At 47.4% G+C, this 18,088-nt stretch overlaps 1 protein-coding gene across 6 annotated transcripts in view; it reads left to right on the top strand.

Moving 5' to 3' along the window:
• GTF2IRD1 (GTF2I repeat domain containing 1) overlaps positions 1–17,469 on the top strand; it is a 71,089-nt gene extending 53,620 nt beyond the window's left edge. For 4 of the 6 annotated variants that reach the window (XM_036395091.2, XM_036395096.1, XM_036395094.1 and 1 more), the window contains 8 exons: positions 2,271–2,454; positions 3,178–3,206; positions 9,158–9,205; positions 13,194–13,271; positions 14,925–15,117; positions 15,568–15,605; positions 16,311–16,447; positions 17,213–17,469. In XM_036395091.2, the coding sequence (XP_036250984.1) occupies positions 2,271–2,454; positions 3,178–3,206; positions 9,158–9,205; positions 13,194–13,271; positions 14,925–15,117; positions 15,568–15,605; positions 16,311–16,447; positions 17,213–17,287 (782 nt within the window). In that variant the 3' untranslated portion in view covers positions 17,288–17,469. The remainder of the gene's footprint in view (positions 1–2,270; positions 2,455–3,177; positions 3,207–9,157; positions 9,206–13,193; positions 13,272–14,924; positions 15,118–15,567; positions 15,606–16,310; positions 16,448–17,212) is intronic. The other 2 variants (XM_036395095.1, XM_036395093.1) reach the window with 2 other exon arrangements.
• Positions 17,470–18,088: the final 619 nt, after the last annotated feature.

Here is an 18,088-nt window from a genome sequence, read left to right as displayed (position 1 = left end):
AGAGAGCTGCTGCCACAATAGGGAGTATGATACACCCACTCAATCCCAAGCTTTCTGGCCCAGGTGTCAATGAGGATATTTTTAAAATTAGTCCCATTGCCCAGCCCAATTCTTTCAGTGTGCCCTGCTGCCACAAGACCTGCTTTTCAAGGCACAGGATGTGGTGTGAGGCCCAGGGTAGGTCCTCAAGCATCCACTGGTGCCTTCTACCACTGTGAGCACGTAGTGCTTGCCTTGGCAGGTTTCAGGCAGCGTGATGCAATCAATCTGGCAGGTTCCCCATGCTTATATTTAGAGCAGTGCCCCCCACAGGGGCTTTACCCACTTGGCTTGCTTTGATCTCAGCTCATGTTTCACAGTCTTGGATAACCTGGCAGATGGTGACCATGTCCACACCTCCATCACGAAATCATCTGTGTGTTGCAGCTCTTCCTTGATGACCTGAGGTGTCAGGTGTCACTGAGCTAGAAATAATTCACCCTTATGTTGCCAGGCCAGATCTGCCAGAAATGCTTTAACCTTGGCAGCCCAATGCACCTGCCCATTGTGATACTCTTCAGTAGCCCAGTTCTCCTGTATGTCTGTATCTAAAATGACAGGCTTTACAGCTCACTTCTCGATTTGGGCAGTAATGTCTTGTCACACTTCAGCAGCCCGGGTGGGTTTCCCTCTGTACTGCCAACCATTTTCCATTGGTCCAGGCACCCCCACAGAGCATTTGCTGCCATCCTTGTGTCAGTGCAGAGGTAGAGCACTGGCCATTTCTCTTGATCAGCAGTATCTGGAGGCAGCTGGACAACTTTCAGCTCAGTCAGCAACCTGACTTGATCCACAGTGTTCCTTGATAGCTTCTGTGACTCACCATGTGACTCCATATGGCAGCTTTCCATTTTCACTGAGTCCCTACAATATGACAAGAAGTGTCAGTGAAGACAGTGTATTGCATTTAGCTGGTTGTACGGTAGGGCCTCCTCAGCACATGTCACCTTCTATTCACTGATTATGATCCAATATTTTCACCATCAGGCCAGTCCATGGTGACTCCCAGGATCCCAGGGTGGTTGGGATTTCCTGCTCAAGCTCTCTGTGTGATCAGTGCTATCCACACAGTCCCTGTAGCATCAGTGTGTGCTGCAGGGCCTTTCCCTTGAACACCCAGCCCAGCACTGGTAGCTGGGGTGCCAGAAGCAGCTCTGCTTTGGTGCCAGTCACTTCTGAAGCAGCTCAAACCCCTTCAGAAGCAGGCAGGATCTCTGTTTCAGCTGGGGTGTAGCTGGCCTCAGATATTTCATATTCCCAGCTGCAGAAGCCCAGGGTTGTTCTGGAATCTCTCCAGGTGCCTTCTGCCAGGGGCTCCAGGAAGGACCATTCTCCCCAGCTGTGCTGCAGAGCACATCCCTTGCATCCTGTCCTGTCCTGACTGACCAAGGGCTACTGCATGAGCAATCTCCTGTTTAATTTGTTCAAAAACTTATTGTTGCTTGGGACCCCACCTAAAATTGTTCTTCTTCCATGCCATGTGATAGAGAAGGTTTACAATCTGATTGTAATCTGGAATATGTATCCTCCAAAACCCAACAGCACCCAAGGAAAGCCTGCTTCCTTTTTGCTGCTTGCTGAGGACAGAGCTGTTTTGTTGACCATATCCATTGGAATCTGACAACATCCATCTTGCCATTTTGCTCCTAAAAACTGAATATCCCAGGCAGGTCCCTTGACCTTAGTTTGCTTTATGGCAAAGCTGGCCTTCAGGAGGACTTGGATTCTTCTCCCCTTTCTCAAAACCTTCTTCTGCTCTGTTGCCCCACACATTGATGTCACCAATGTGCTGAAGTTCCAGCAGGGGTAAGACTTGTCCAGGTACTTGCAAGGAAATTGTAACCTCAATCCCACAGCCAGGCCTAAGAGAGGGATCATAGCTGTGGAGTTATCTCCAGATAACATCCCAAAACAAAGAGCAGCAGCTTCCCATCCCTCCCACTGCAGTGCATGGGCATCATGATGCAGGACACTGCATCTCCTCAGCCCCATGAGCTCTGCTGCACACATGTGCCTGTGTTTGGACCCCTCCACTGCCATCATGGAGGCAGCCTGAAAATGTTGGTCCTTGATTTAATGCTGACCTGGTGCCTCAGCAGCCTGCTCACACTGTGCTGTGCCTTGGTAGGGCTGGGGAAAGAGCTTGGTAGGGCTCTGTTAAAGCCAGAGCTGCAGCAGAAATGGCATCCCTGGCATTCTCACTACTTACTTACCACTCACTTCTCTCCTAGGTGAGGCCTTGGGGATTAAATACCCTGTGCAAGTGCCCTACAAGCGCATTAAGAGCAACCCAGGGTCGGTGATCATAGAGGGGCTGCCTCCCGGGATCCCCTTCAGGAAGCCCTGCACCTTTGGCTCCCAGAACCTGGAGAGGATACTGGCTGTTGCTGATAAAATCAAGTTCACTGTGACAAGGTATGTGGTGAGAGGTGTCAGCCATCCTGTGGAGCCAGAGAGGGGGAGAGGAGGGAGCCCCCCTAAAGCACTCCCTGCTCTGCAGCCCCAGTGGGGCAGGCCTGTAAGTGCCTCCAGTCCCCCGAGACAGCAAGTAAGGTGGCAGCTAATGGTTCATCAGAAATGAGGGGACCATAACACAGACACTCCTGCTTTCTTCCCATCCTCTGCCTGAGGAGGTGATGGGGAAGGCAGTGGCAGCACAAGAAGGTGCTTGGTGTGATTGATCGCCAGGCACAGAAATCCCAGCCCCTTTTTTAGAGGCTTGAGACAGATTATTGCTGATGCAGGGCAGTGCTCAGAGCCCTGCTGTGCTTTAGCAGCCTCTGTTCATGGCAGGGTCCTCTGTGTTTCACAGCCAAAGGGGGTGGACACAAGTGGGAAGGGAGGGAAAAGCACTTCAGTGATGTATCACACTAAGGTGAGTCAGGAGGAAAATGGGCTTAAGAGTGGCTCTGTCACCCTTCTGCTGGACCATGTTGTTTGTCTTCTTATCAATGGGGCATGAGGTACATCCTGCTGCCCCAAGCAGGGACCTCATCCCCACAGAGCTCCTGCTGGTCCCACATGAGTTGTGTGCAGGACAGGCTGATCCCAGCCTTCCATGGGCCACAGGAGGTTGTTCAGCCAAGGCTTCCTGGTACCATCTCATTTTAAATCTCCTTTTTTCCTTCTTTTTCACAGGCCTTTTCAAGGACTCATCCCCAAACCCGGTAAGAGATGATACCTTTTTGCCTAAACGATGCATTGACTAGGTGTTAAGTGGTGCTCAGGGAGTTGTAGACTGTGGATGGCAAGCAATAATTTTATCAGCTGGAGGAAGATTGTTCTACTTCACTTTCCGGGGTTTTCCCACTTTGGGTTTTGTTGTTGTTTGGTGCATTTGCTGCCTGAGGCAGTTGGCCTCAGCAGCACCCATCAGTACTGCTGCTGTTGCCCTGAAATGAGGGCATTTTTCAAGAGCTAATCTAGGGCAAGGATTTGTTTTCTGTATTTAAGAAAGCACCCAGTTTCTTAAGTGTTTTCTTAAAATAAATCAGTGTTGTAAAGAGCTGGTGGGTTGGGTGGAGAGGGAAGGTTTTGATTAACACAAGGGTGCATTCTGGGCTGCAGTAGCATGGCAGTGAAGGTCCACTCCAGCTCCTGAGCATTCCACAGGCAGATATAGCAGGGAAGACATGGCAGAGGAGAGGACAGGGTGTCCAGGGTGCACTCCATACCCAGCTGCTCAAATCATCATCCCAGAGCCATGTCCTTCACTGTCAGTCCCTGCAGTAGCTGTCTCTCATTTCTTGGCTGCTCAGAAAAGGGAGTTGCTGTCAGAAATGTGGGTAAAAACCTGTCTTGATTTTAAATGTCTGTAATTACAACTGTTGGAAGAGCACAGATGGGTGCAAAGAACCTTGTCATCTTTATTCATGGCTTCCCATTTCCTTGGCCAGCCTCCATGGCAATGACACAATTTAGGAAAGACAAATATGACAGACAGGAAAACATTTATATGCCCTTATTGGGAATAGCAGAAAGGTGTTAGAGCTCTAACAAAAGGTGAGCTGTCAATAAAATTCAGGCATGGTCCATGTGTTCAATTCTAGGAAGATTCAGGCATGGTCCATGTGTTCAATTCTAGGAAGATTCAGGCATGGTCCATGTGTTCAATTCTGTGTCCCTGTGCAGGGCCCAGCCAAGGACAGGGAGGTCCCCCAAGACCTCTGTGGAACTTGGCCTTAGATTTGTATCTTTTGGTCCTGAGCAGCAATGGGCCAGTTCCCATCAGCTGGACCTAAAATGAGCCCTCACTGAAGCACAAGTTTTGCAGAGCTCTGGTTTTCCACAGAATTCCATGGCTGTGTGTACACTCCTCCAGCCATGTCTTGTGTTTCCATTCCCCCTCTATGAACAGTATAATTCTGATAAGAGATGTTGATCTGACACAAATCACACCATTAACAAGGGAGCACATCAGAAGGGAAATACTTCAGGCTGCTACCTGGCTGGGAGACACAGCCTGAGAAAGAGATGGAGAGGAAATTTATTTTCTTTTCAATGCACAACATTTTTTTCCCTCCTCCTCCAGCTGAATGCTCCCCTCACAGACCAGCCTTCCAGCACAAACCCAAAGACACAATTTATGTGTATTTCAGTACCCAAGTGGGCTCAGCAGGTCACAGCATCCCTGCCAGGCTGGGTGCTTCACTCCCTCTCCTCCCACTGAGGTTTTAAATAAGAGTAGATACAGGGTGAGGGGTTTTTCTTACTTAACATCTCAATTTGTTATAGACAATTTCCCATATTTGCCAAATCTTCAGAGACAGTTTCAGGGCTCATAAGTATTTTCTAGTAGTCAGATTACCACTGGAATGTCTCTCCCAGAAAAGAGCTGATTGTATTTTGCCCCTCCCTAATCCCCACTGGCAACAATTAACCCATTGTTTGATTTTCCACCCCACTACACCAAAGTGGTTGGTGGCAGTACAGTGATGCAGTCACTGCCTTGGCTTTGATTGCTTTTCATCTGCCTTAACAAAGTGAATTATTTCCAACTAGCCATAGGTCACTAAAAATTTAAATTAAATAATCTTCAATGTTGTGTAGTGAAGCTCTGTAATGTAAAATGAAGAGCAGCAGCATGCTTGGCATTAAAATACAGTCAATGAAAATCACTTTTATTTCACAGAGGAGGGTTAAAATGAAAGCAGTAGTTACTCCCAGGTATGGCATTGCAGAGGTCTCTAAAAGCTGGAAAGCTCAGGAGGTAACATCATAAATGTGAGGAGAGCTAATGGGCTTTGTGGATCATTTTGGCTAAAAAATTACACGAAGTGTAGATGTGTTTAGGAAAAAGGGAAATTTAATGTAATTTTAAAATAAAATCACTGTGGAGTGATTTTAGTTGCCTTTAGGTTAAACCTTTAACCTTTTAGGTTAAACCTTTATGGGCTTTAATATGCTTTAAAGTTGTGCCCCTCCTGCATTGCTGTGCTGCAAAACCAGCACAATTGCAAAGAGCATTGCTGGTAACTGCAGGACCACAGATCTCTTTCTTTTGGGGACACCCATTTTTAACTGTAACAGAAACAGGTAAAAGGATTTCAATATAATCTGAGTGCCTCATGTGCTTTTTTTTCTCCAGATAATCTGTAATTTGTATGTTGAGGTGGTATCTTTCCTTGAATGGGAGATGGGGGAGTTGCTAGTGCAGAAGCAGCTGGGGGCTGTGTGCCTGCAGGGATGCTGTTTGCAGAAGGAGGTGGATTTTGCAGGGAATGAGGCTCGTTTTTGGAAAAAAGCCCTTCAGCAGTGCAGGTTTGCAGCCTCTCAAAGATGGGACAATGGCCCTGAGGCCACCAGTGCCAGCCCTTCACCTGCATGGCCTCCCCAGGGCCCTCAGCCCAGGAGCACAACCCTCCTGGCATCCAGGGGTTTTCCTTTTGATTTCCAGTGCCTCTTCTCCACGCTGCTGGGCTCTGCTCTGCAAAAGAGCCTTTCAAAACCCCTTTTTGAAAGCAGCATGATCTTTCAGCATTAAACAGGAGTGAGTGAGCAGGGGTGAAGCTCTAGTGCTATAAACACTACATTCATCCTTTTGTTTTTTCTTTCCTGAGGCACAGATACAAAACTGGCTTAATATGAGCCTTTGAAAAATACTATCAAGCATAAGTAATCTAGCACACACACACATACACACACAAAAAAATCTTTCTGTATGTTAATTTTAATGTGCTTTGATTGAAAATGTAGACCAGCTCCATCTGTCCTATTCCCCAAGCTCCCTACCATCATGATAGATTATTTTCCATACTCCAATTAATAAAGTAGGGCAGGCAGTGTTATTTAATTAAAAAACCCACACATCCAGGCATCCTTTATATATATATATATATTTATTTCTTTTTTTAATCACAAGAGCACAATCCTCCTCAAGACTTTGATGAGATGTGCCTCGCATTGGAAACTCCTAGCAAGAAAAATAGAAAAGAGGAAAGCTGTGATGAGGGCTGAGCACATCTTGCTCCATCACCAGGTTGCTTTTCAAAGTCCATATCCATCTCCCTTCTCTCCCCAACCCTTTTTAACCCACCAGCCAGGCCTGGGGTGATTATTTTTGAGTGTTCAACTGGTCACTGTTTCTAGTCTAAGGTGAAAATTCAGGCAGGTTGAATATATGTGTGTGTGTGTGTTTGTGTATAAAAATATGTATTTTTATATATGGATAATTATGAGGGTTAAAATTCAAGCAGGAGTGAATAGCTGTGGAGCTTCAAAGCCTGTTCATAAGCATGTTTGGGATTCCAATCACCTTTTTCTTTCCCTAGCTTTGGTCTCCTTTTCCCATTTGCCTCTGTGTGTGGCATCCTTGCTGTCCAGAGGGCAGCACCATCACCCAGCTCATCCAAGCCCTTGTGTTCACCCTGCTCTTTCCTTCCTCCTGCTCTCCACCACCCTCACATCCTGTTGTGTCCTTCAGAGACCCCAACCCCCCTCATTTTTCAGGGTGCTTATCAGACAGTGAGATGAGTGCCATTCCATCCTTGCAGGACAGTTGCCCTGAACCTGGTGGGATGCTTCCTATGGTTCAGGGCTGAATGCCACCTTTCAGTTAGCAGGACAAGAAATGTGAATTACCTTTCTTAAGGTAATTTCATAACAGCACCTTGAAATGCTGCAAAAGCCTTTGAGTTGCTGCCAAGCAAAGGAAATGCCATGCTGCCTTTTCTCAACCAGTTCTGAGCCATATTGGAAAGATCCTGCCATATGTTCTCTCCCTTGCTGCCTGCAGCCTGCCTGTGCTCCTGCCTGCATTCCTCCTTGACAGAAGCCTTGCCAGGACCTTGCTCCCTCTTGGCTTGGACTCCAGCTTGGCTTTCCCAGCACCAGCATGGCCCATCTGCATCTCCTCCCCTCTGCATAAGTGACGCTGGCAAGGGGGGCTCTTTACAGACCTGGACGAGACGGGGCTGCTGTGGAAAGCACCTCGAGCTGTTTGATTTTTCAGCATCAGTCTCATTCCATGGTTGGACAATGGGAAGATGCCTGCAGCTCACAACCCAGGCAGCAGGCCAAAAAACTTAATGTTACAACTCACTTTATAAGCTTCTTGACCAATCACACAAAGCAAAAGCACATTGACAGTAGTTCTATCCAGTCACTATAAGCACAGGTACCTTTGGTTAAACAATGCTTGCTTATTTCAAGTACAATACCTGCTTGTAAGCCTTAAAACACAACGCACAGAGCTCCATTATTAAGCTTTAATCTTCCTAATATCTTGCTAGATAAACTTTCTGCAGCTTAGAGAGTTATTCTAGACAAGTGTTAATACACAGACCATTGTTCTATTTGCCCTTGCTTTTTCTACAGTTTAAATAATTTTTCTGCTGACCTATCTCATGGCTGCTGCTTTAGCTCTACTCACAGTTCTGCTGTATCTGAGGCCTGCCTTTTGCAGCTTTCCCTAAAACCCTCTAATTTTCCCTCTAATTTTGTGGATTCCCACACGTAGGCATTTAGTGCAGTGGGTGCTGCCCACAGGGTGTCATCAGAGATTTAGGGCACCAATCTGCAGAGATTATTTCTGATTTTGGGGCAGGATCCTGCAGCATGACAGAGTGGCACTGCTGCAGCTACCTACGGCAGAATTTGTCTTCCTGCAGCTCAGGGGTGAAGAGCCCCAGCTCATGTGGGTCTGCACCCAAAGCTCAGTGCCTGCAGCTGCCCTGGGCAGAGCCACATGGTTTTTCTGTTCCTTTGAGCTGCTGAACTGAAGGGCTCTCCTCCCCCTGCAGGGACCAGCAGAGCTCTGTGCTGCAGTGCCTGCTCTCCTGAGTCTGCTTGAAATGGGGAACACGTATTTTGAGCTAGGTATTTGGAGCTACTTCAGATTGCTTATGCCTCTGCTTAGGAGATTTGGACACATGCTCCTGCTGTCTCCCAAGTCCCCTTCTGTTTGCTGGTGTCAGCTCACTGCAATTTGGCATCAAGAGCCTCCCCTCTGAGCCCCTTCCTTGCCCTGGTGCTGCAGCCCTGACCTCTCCACAGCTCTCCCTGTGGCTGTGACTTCAGCAGATGAGCCACTTCATTCTCCTTTTGCCCATCATGCAAATCCAGCCTTAGTCCCATCCCTGCTGTTTTTCCAGAGGAAGATAATTTCTTTTTATGTCACTGATCACTTTGGAGTCAGTGGCAAGCACCAGCCTCTCCTTAGGGATTCCTTTTCTCCCATTTCTCCTATTGATGCAGAACTCTCATGATCTCCCTGTTTGCTTTTCATCTGCTTTAACCTGAGATTTTTTTTTTCTCCTCTGGCACTGGAACAGCTGTGCAAGGCAGCTGCTGCTGCTCTTGCACATGCCATAAATGCTGTCATTTGGCCATGCATCCTTATGCACATGTGGACCTTGAGCTGCTCAGGAGAGCCAAAGGGACGCTTGCAGGCTTAAGCACATTCCAGCAAAGCAGGGCCTGGTATGAGGTGGAGAGCCCAGCTCACCAGTAAATAACTTACCAGGCAGTTATTAGCTACCAAAACTGTGCCAAGGGGCCAGAGGAATTTTAATCCTGGGTTTTGCTTTTGTTTGTGACCAAGAAACCAAGCTGCAGCACTCATGGATCTCTTTTTCTTTCTCTTTTTTTGTTTTTTGTCTCCCATTACCTTGTGCTGTAGCCCCTAGACGGATAACATCTTTGGAAAAAGCCTATGCTGCTCTCAATGGTACGTAGCTCAGGTGGTGCATCGTAGATGGTAGCAGACAAGAAATGCTCTTACTTGTGTTTTAATATGGGAATGAAAATGTCTAAAACCCCCAAATTTCAGGTATTGTTTTTTCTGTGGTATGCAGAACTGACTGATACAGTGTTTTATTGTTGTTATTAATCCTTTCTGCATTTCTAAGCACTGCTGCTGTAGTCCCTGAGCACCGATGCCATCGCTCCAGCCAAACCAACCTGCCATGTTCTCCTCATCTTCATCCACGTGTCCCAGCAATTAATTTGTTACAAATCCACTTGCCATTCATAAGGAGAGCTTCCACGGGTTTGGGCTGGGGTTGTTTCTGCTTTGCTTTAACACAGACTCTGGGTCAGGGCTGGTGAGTAGCCATGAAGGCTCCAGGGATGTAAGACAGACTGATGTACAGGAGTAAGGAAGGGCTGACCTGTGCCTGGGCATGGGCATGGCATAGCCACAGCAGATCCAGCTGGGATTTTGGCTGGGGGGTCTAGGTATTAATTGCTGCTGCCACAAGTTTATAGCTCTGCTTTGAAAACAATGTTAAGCTAATTCAAACTGCATTTAAACCTGAGTTACTGCAGAACAGCCTCAGGAAAGTCAGCACGTTTGTTCTGGGTTTACACAGGGGTAAAACTGAACTGCAGCCATGGCAGCTGGAAGGGGAAAGACTCCTCTTAGGATTCAGGGCAGGCTGCTGTAAGGAGCCTGCCCTCAGCCTGCCAGCTGAGCATCTCTTTGATGAGTCTGGGATTGCCTGCAGAAAGGATCTGAGCCATATTTTCAGTGAGGTGTGTTGGGCAGTGACAGTTTTCCTGATGAAATGGGCTTCAGGACAAGTCTTTGGGTAACAGGAGGTTGTTTCTCCATGAACAGTGGCTGAACAGAGGACAGGCATCCCTCTGAGCAGTGTTTGAGGGCATGGGAAGGAAGGAAGGAGGCTCCATTGGGTACCCTGCCCAACTATGCTGTGGCTTCACCACTGAGATCAAGGTTCTGCACATGACATCATGAACACAGAACCATTATTTATCCATGGGATACCTTGGATTTGGTTTTGTGGGGGTTTTTGAGTCATTAGAAGAATAAGCAATGGTTTGGATTCTATTGCCCAACAGCAGACACCTAAACCTCAGTTTTTATAATTACTAAAAGCAGCTTGGTGTCTCTCAAAGAAATGTTAAGCTCTGACAAGTCCTATAGAAAAAAAGTAAGTGGTGCTTTAAAAATGTGACCACTTGTATGTTAATTCCTGTGGAGTGCAGAGGTGCTGACTTCAGGCAAGCAGAATTGGGGAAAAAAAATCACCTAGCAACTATTTTAATTAAAAAAAAAGATAACACAGAGCTGAAGCCAGCAGCATGGATAAACCTGCTTTATGGGAAGGACTCAGCACATTTCAGAAGCACTAGTGGCTTCCTTGATTTACTTCTTCCTTCAGTTTACTCCCTGAGTTGATTAATTCCAAACCCACATGGGTAAAGTCCAAGGGAGATGGAGATCCCTCTTGCCTGGGCACAGAGGGGTAAGTCCCTGGGAAGCAGTGCCACTGGCCAGAGGCTCCTCTTTGGCTTCACTGTTTTGGATGCTCAGTTCCAGGATTTTCATGACATTTGTTTGTGTCCTTGAGTGGGAATTTGGGAGTAGTGCCCACCTCAAGGTGGAAAAAACAAGGTCCCTTGGGATCTTTTTTCGTGCACTTGGGTCACTTGGGGCAGGAGCAGAAAGGAAAGACCTGCTGCATTTTTCAGTCCCAGACAATTAAATGAGTGAGAACACTGAATTTTGGTGTGTCTTTGTCTGCTACCATCTACACATCCATACAGGTACTATGTACAGCCCAGAAACTGAGCAGTGATGACAAGGAAGTCACAGAGGGAGCCCTCAGGGCTGTCCCCTCTGGTCCTCCATGGCCTCCAGGGTGGCACTGCAAGCATCACTTAGAAATCTCCATCTGTTGTATTTATGTTTTGCTCCATGCCATTCTCAAGCTGCTTTGTTGTCATTTCTGGATTTGAAGCACAACTTGCCCCTGAGCTCTCTTTGCAGAAAGTTTTTGGGTTGTTTTTTGTTTTCTTTTGGGTTTTTGTTTTTTTTTTTTTTTTTGTTTTAGTTTTCTTTTTTTTTGGTTGTTTTTTTGTTTATTTGTTTGTGGGGGTTTTTTGTGTGTGTGTAATATCCAGGCAAAGCAATTGTTTTCCAGGTGGAGAAGAGGTTTTTTTGAGGCTGTACCCTGCAGTAGCAGGGTGCAGAGGTTTGAGGTTGCCATCTTCTCTCCAGAGCAGCAGAGTGGCTGAGATGTGAGATGGGATCTTTCTGCACTGAAATCAGTCCCGTGCAAGGGGCAGGGACTTGCAGTGGATTTTCACCTTGCATTTAAAACTAAACTTCCAGCCATGTATTTGCTTGAAACCAAAACACAAATCATATGATTGCTCAAAATAATAAAAAACCGTAATCATGTAATTGCTCAAAATGAAACTGAATAGCTGCAGACTGGGGGCAGAGGATGCCTTGATCCCTCATGCCAAGGTTTGCAGGGTTCATTCACCTGGATGCTGTAAAAGCCCACTGTGAATAGCTCTTGTGAGACCCCACCTGAAGCACTGCATCTGGCTGAGGCCTCCAGCACAAGGAAAACCTGAACCTGTTGGAATGGGTCCAAAGGAGGCCACAAACTCACCCAGAGCTGGAGCACTCCTGCTCTGGAGCCAGGCTAGGACAGTGGAAGTGTTCACCTGGAGAAGAGAAGGCTCTAGGGAGAGTAGCTGGAGTCTAGTCTAAACTCTTAGAGCCCCTTCCAGTGCCTGAAGAGGCTCCAGGAGAGCTGGAAAGGGACTTTGAACAAGGGCCTGAACAAGGTCTCCTGGCAGCCTCTGCCCCCAAAATGCCCTCAGCTGCCTGGTGCTCAGGGCTGGGTTCAAACCTCCTGGCTCCAAGCATTAACAGAAAGACTGATTAAATGTTGTTTGAGACACCTAAGGATGCCAATACTAAAGATGGGATTTGGGCAGCACCTCCAGCACCTCTTTCTACTCTTGAGCCACCCTCCACCATCACCTGAGCCAGCACTTGCACAGAGCTCAAGGCACTGTGTCTGTAAGGCACATGTCTGGCCATGGCAGGAACTTGGAACTGGATGGTCTTAGAAGGTCCTTTTTCACCCAAACCATGCAGTGGTTCCATGATTTTTACCCAGTGGCTTCCAGCCTGGGTGACAGTGAGGATCTTCTTTGGGAGGAGAGAAGGTGGGGAGTCCACCCCACTGAGCTGGTCCTGCTTTGTGCATCCCAGCTTGCTGGGGTGACCACAGCAAGAGGCAGATAAGGTGTGTTCACTTGGTACTTTGTACCTCTGGGGGAAAAAAGGCATTAAAGGGACAGGTTAGAGTTAGGGTCATTTGACTCTAGGTCAGAGCTTAAGGTCATGACCCCAATCATTTGTCCTGGAGCCTCCTGAGGATGCCAAATAGCTGAGTGTAAAAATCTACTGGCTTAGGCACAATGCTTGACATGAGAGAATGGAAGAGAAACTGTTTAGCACAATGAGGATGATTAAAAAAGCTAGGAAAGCCAAGCTGATTATATGGCATGTTATAAAACAATACTTCACTCAGGAGCTTAGCCAAAAAAGTGCTCTCTCATTCCTTGATGTCCCTTGTGGGAGCATTCATGGCACTGAGGGCTTGAGTCTTCACTGCTTTGCATTTTTTCTATTCATTTACCAGAAAAGTAGATGTAAAATGCTTTTAGCTGTGGCAGCACATGGCAAATGGAGATCTGGCAGCATTTTAGAGCTGCTTTGCCCAGCTCTGAAAGGTGTGGCAGGGTGCAAGCACAGAGCAGCACCTCTGAGGTGTCCCCAGGCCCAGAGGGACAGGGATGCTGTCCTGCATTGTGTCAGTGAGATTGGTTTTCCAGAGGCTCAGAAGGAAACAAGTGAAGTTGACCCCTGTTCTTTCTTGCTTTTGCAGATGAGGACGATGCCAACAGGCTTGGAGAGAAGGTGATTCTGCGAGAGCAAGTGAAAGAGCTTTTCAATGAAAAATACGGTGAGTCTCTGCTTTAGGCATCACAGGGTGAGGCTGGTTCTGCTGAGAGCAGCCACAGTTAAAATTATTTCCACAAAGGCCTCTATTTATAGCCCAAGCCCATGGCAGCTGCTGCAGCACAGATATTGTCCTGCTGCTCCATGTTACAGCTTGTCCCCAGGGATGTTTCTGTGTCTCACTCTTGGCAGGTGGGACCATTACCTTCTTGTTGACAGCTTCATCCTTGGAGAGGGGAAGGGGTTATGGCAAAATGCAGCACAGCAGCAGGATTTGTTCAGTCTGATGTCAGCCTTTGATGGGACAAACTCTGTGGGAGGAAAGCCAGAAATGTGGCTGTGCAGCCACTAACAGCTTCAGGTTTTGGGGCTGCAGAGATGCAAGGTGGGAGCTCTTACAGTCACAAACAGCACAGGAGTTAGGGATGTTCTCTGCTCCCCAGTGAGCAGGAAATGAAGGGGTACCCAGAGAGGTGAGCAGCAGGTTTACTTGTACACAAGGAAGTAAACCTTGACTTTTAATGCAGCAAGAAATTAAACTGAGCTGTATCACGGCCATAGGATGTTGTGGAGGCTAAAGAGATAAATTGATTCAAGAAATGAGCAGGAGTGATGTGATGATGTGATGTGATGATGAGGATGGCTTTGATACTCCACCCCAGTGACCCCCAGACCTGCTGATGTACAGAGGGAAGAGGAAATGGGCAAATCTCTTCCATTTCCCCTCTGTCCTGGGCTGTCTTGCATGCTGCTGCTGCTGGTCCAGCCATGGGCTTGGGCAAGTGAGGCAGTGTGTGTGTGTTCTGAACTCACCCGAGGCTCCTGGCAGAATTCTAAATAGAGACTAACAGAGCAGACAATAAATTGGGCGGGTACATGTAAAATGGCTGGGTGGGATGTGACTGCAGCAAAGGCTGGGCACCACAGCAGCCATGGCATCCCAGTGTCCCCCAGGGCTCTTGGTCCTTCAGTTGGTTGGCTCTGGAGCCCTGCAGTCTCAGGGTTTCTGTGCTCAAGATGACCCCGAGGTGTCAGAAAGTCTCTTTTTCCCAGCCCTGAGATTGAAGAAGGAGTCAGGATTCCTTGGCTCTGGTTCTCAAGGTTGTTTATTTTCTGTTATCTATAACATTCTTTCCTGACCTGCTGAGATCTGTCTAGCAAGTCAGTCCAAGGCACACTGATACCCTCAGGGTGGTGTTATCTTTTTATACTAAAAATTACGAGTACTTTATTTACAATAATTTTCCAATACCTATCACCTACGTTAGACAGAGTGTTTCTACTCTAAACCCATCCAAAAGTGCCACCATCACAGCAGAAGATGGAGGCTAAGAAGAAGAAAGAAGAAGGACAAGGCACGCCCAGATTCCTCCATCTTGGCTTCTGAACCCTTATTCTAAAAACCCAAAATTCTACTATTCACCCTGTGATAAATTAACTACATTCTATTTAAACTCTCATGGCTTGTAAATCTTCATATAAGGTTGGTAAATGTTTCCATGGGTTAAAATCAAGGCCACAGGTGTCTTTGGCTGCGTGTCAAGGTCTCTGAGCCCCCTGGCAGGGGCTCAAGTCCTCCAGGGCAGCCAGAGGGATGTCCTGGGTTCCAACACTGCAGGGTAAAGCTGTTGTGCTGTCCTCTGTTCTGCCCTTACAGGAGAGGCTCTGGGCTTGAACAGGCCTGTCATGGTGCCCTATAAACTCATCAGGGACAGTCCTGACTCTGTGGAGGTTACGGGGCTGCCGGACGATATCCCATTCAGAAATCCCAACACCTACGACATTCATCGGCTGGAGAAGATCCTGAAGGCACGGGAGAGCATCCGAATAGTGATTATAAACCAGCTCCAGTAAGTTTTCCCAGCTTTGTGGTGGGGGATGTTTCTGTTTGTTAAGGGTTGTCCTTGCTTCTTCAGCCATAAGCAGAGCAACTCACCCTGAGGCCACCAGAGCCACCACACACCTATGGAGGACCTGCTCCATCCCTGGCATCCACTGTCCTGTGGTTCTTGCCCATGGGTGGGCACAGTGAAGGGTTACAGGGCCAATTTGTCCCCTCTTTCTTGTGCAGTTTGGGATGGTGATGTTTGGAAGGGATGTGACATGGGGCTGGTAACTCAGAGACCCAGCTGAGCTCTTTCAGGCTGCTTCTCTCCAGGATGCACTGGGGATGCTCCAAGTCCCCTCTCCACACAAGGGGGTGTTGGAAGAGTCAGCTCAGGGTCAGGGTCTGGGCTGTGTCCCAGCACAGGCAGGCACACAGGGTGAAACCACTGACTCATGCCTTGTGTCTTCCACAGGCCATTTGCTGAAATCTGCACTGAGGCCAAACAAACAGGTAAGGGAAGGGCTGGGACATAACTGTGGCTTTCCTGGCACTGCGGGAGAGAAAATGGATGGGAGTTGTGAGGTGGTGTTTGAACCTCCCACATCCCCAAGGCAGGATGGGGAGAAGATCCTACCTACAAAAAGTTAGGCTCAGCATCTGTTCCAGAGTAAACTATCCTCTTGGAGGATTCCACTTCTGTGAGCTGTGGGAAGACTGGGCTGTTTGGCTCAAACTTTCAGCATGTTCTGCAGGATGTGATTATCCCTCTCCCATTAGCAATTTACTCACCATGAGCAATTTATTCCCTGGTTAAAGCCCTTAATTTGAGCCATCATTTAGCAGTTGAATTTCTAAGGCAACAAAGTTTTCTGTCATCACTGGGAATGTGTTTCTCTGTCCCGTCATCCTGATAAATCTCAAACAGTTTTAATCAAACATGTCAGAATTAGCAGTCCTAGAGATAACTACAATCCTATGTTTTATGAAAAGAGGTGGGTGAATAGAGAAGGGAGATGTGGCAAGGCAGAGCATGCCTGCAGTGTGAGCAAAGCTGGCAGCTCTGTGCCACTCATGGAGGCCCAGCCTGTGCCCCCAGTGGCAGCACAGCAGGGGGATGCTCCGTGGAGGGCAGGGGCAGAGTGGCAAAAGGAGTCCCCAGATTTAGGGAGCACTCTCAGGGCTTGGGCACCTCATGCCTTCCCTCTCTCCTTGCAGACAAAGACATCAGTGTTCCCAAACGGAAGCGGAAGAGGATCTCCGAAGGGAACTCGGTATCTTCCTCTTCCTCTTCTTCCTCTTCCTCTTCTTCCAATATGGAGTCTACATCATCAACAAATCAGATCTCGCTTGTGGTAAAGCCTTCCAGATATTAGGGGGGTTACTGCCTACCTATCTTTCTGCTTCAGGATGCTGCTCTGCTCTGCTCGAGCTGTCACCACCTCCCTGCACCCGACAAACACTATAGTGATGTAAAATGGCACGAGCAGGTTTGGCAAAGGAGGAGACACACCTGTGGGGCTGTCCTTTTCTGCAGGGTTCGTCTGGGGAAGGTCAGCAGAGCGAGCCTGACACCCCCAGGGGCTCTCCTGCATTCCTGCAGTGTGCCTCAGGGTGCTCAGCTTTAGTGGGTGCTGCACCTGAGACAGGCTCAGGCAAATCCCTCCACCCCCCTGCGTTCAAACACGAGTGCTGGTGACATCATCTCGGGTCTGTGGTGCCCCTCAGCAGAACCTGGTGCTTCCCCACAGTCCAGGCTGTGCTGGGTGTACCTCTAGCTCAGTTCTGGGAGCAATGCAGAGTTCTAGAATGCCACAAAACAGGAAAAATGGGAGATAAAGTCAGGGAGATGCATACAACTGCACTCCTTCAGGGCTTGGCTTCAGTTGCGGATGATACCAAATAAAATTTCCCAAAAATGCACAAGAAAAATAAAAACTTTCAAGGGTTTTTGTCAAGTTTGCTAATGGTGTTTTGGTTTGGGGTTGGTTCTTTTCTCTTACTTGGAAAGTGAGAGCAACAGCCAGTTGTTGGAACATGTCAGAGATTTGATGTTTGCATGGTTTTGTGTTGTGTCCTAACGGAGACTTTTGCCTTCTTTTTCTCTCCCTCTCTTTCAGCAATGGCCCATGAACATGTACATGTTAGACTATGGTGGTCTAAACGTCCAGATCCCAGGACCTATTAACTATTAGACCTCAATATCAAATAAGAACCTCAAATGAAAGAAAAAATAAATAAATGTAATTTATGTAAAAAGTGTATATTCCAATATGTATCGATGCCTTTTAGTTTTTCCAATGATTTTTACACTATATTCCTGCCATCAAGGCCTTTTTAAATAAAAATAAAAAGTGTTGCCTTGCTCTTAAAAGTACTTATTTTATTGTATATCTTATTGATAAATAACATTTATAGGTAAGAATAAGGGCAGAAGGGCCCCCTTTGGACAGGCCTTGTTGGGCTTTGGCAGGTCAGTAAATCTTTAGTGTCATCAGTGCCTGAAGCCAAGAGGTCTGAAATGTTTTAATGCTTCATTTAATTTAGCTCAAAGGTGTAAAAATTCATGTACAGGGCTGCCAGAGGAGTGGTACCAAACTGCAGTGGTGACAGGAGGGAGCCAGGCCTCCCAAGCATCAGTCACCTTCACCCATGAGTTCTGTTGGCTCCTAAGCCAAAGTACATTTGGATTAAGGAGGAAGGAGGTTTCAGCCCCCCCAAGAGGTGAGATCCCCCCAAGCCCTCCTGTGTCAAGTCTCCTGCCATCCCAGACTTGGAAAGGCACAGAAAGATTGCACTGTGTGCATTTAACTGGCATTTGAACCAGGAAAAATTTTCAGCCACTGAAGTCCTTAATGATTGATGGCTTTATGATTATCATTCTGTGATTTTATGGGAGGCTTTGATGCCTTTTGGGGAAAGAAGGTCCCACAGTAGAATAGTGGAATTGTTTAATGTGGGAAAGATCTGTAAGATTGAGTCCAACCATGAACCCA

The sequence above is a fragment of the Molothrus ater genome, chromosome 21 (genome assembly GCF_012460135.2).
Source record: "Molothrus ater isolate BHLD 08-10-18 breed brown headed cowbird chromosome 21, BPBGC_Mater_1.1, whole genome shotgun sequence".
Lineage (NCBI taxonomy): Eukaryota > Metazoa > Chordata > Aves > Passeriformes > Icteridae > Molothrus > Molothrus ater.
This window is presented reverse-complemented; position numbering and strand designations above follow the sequence as displayed.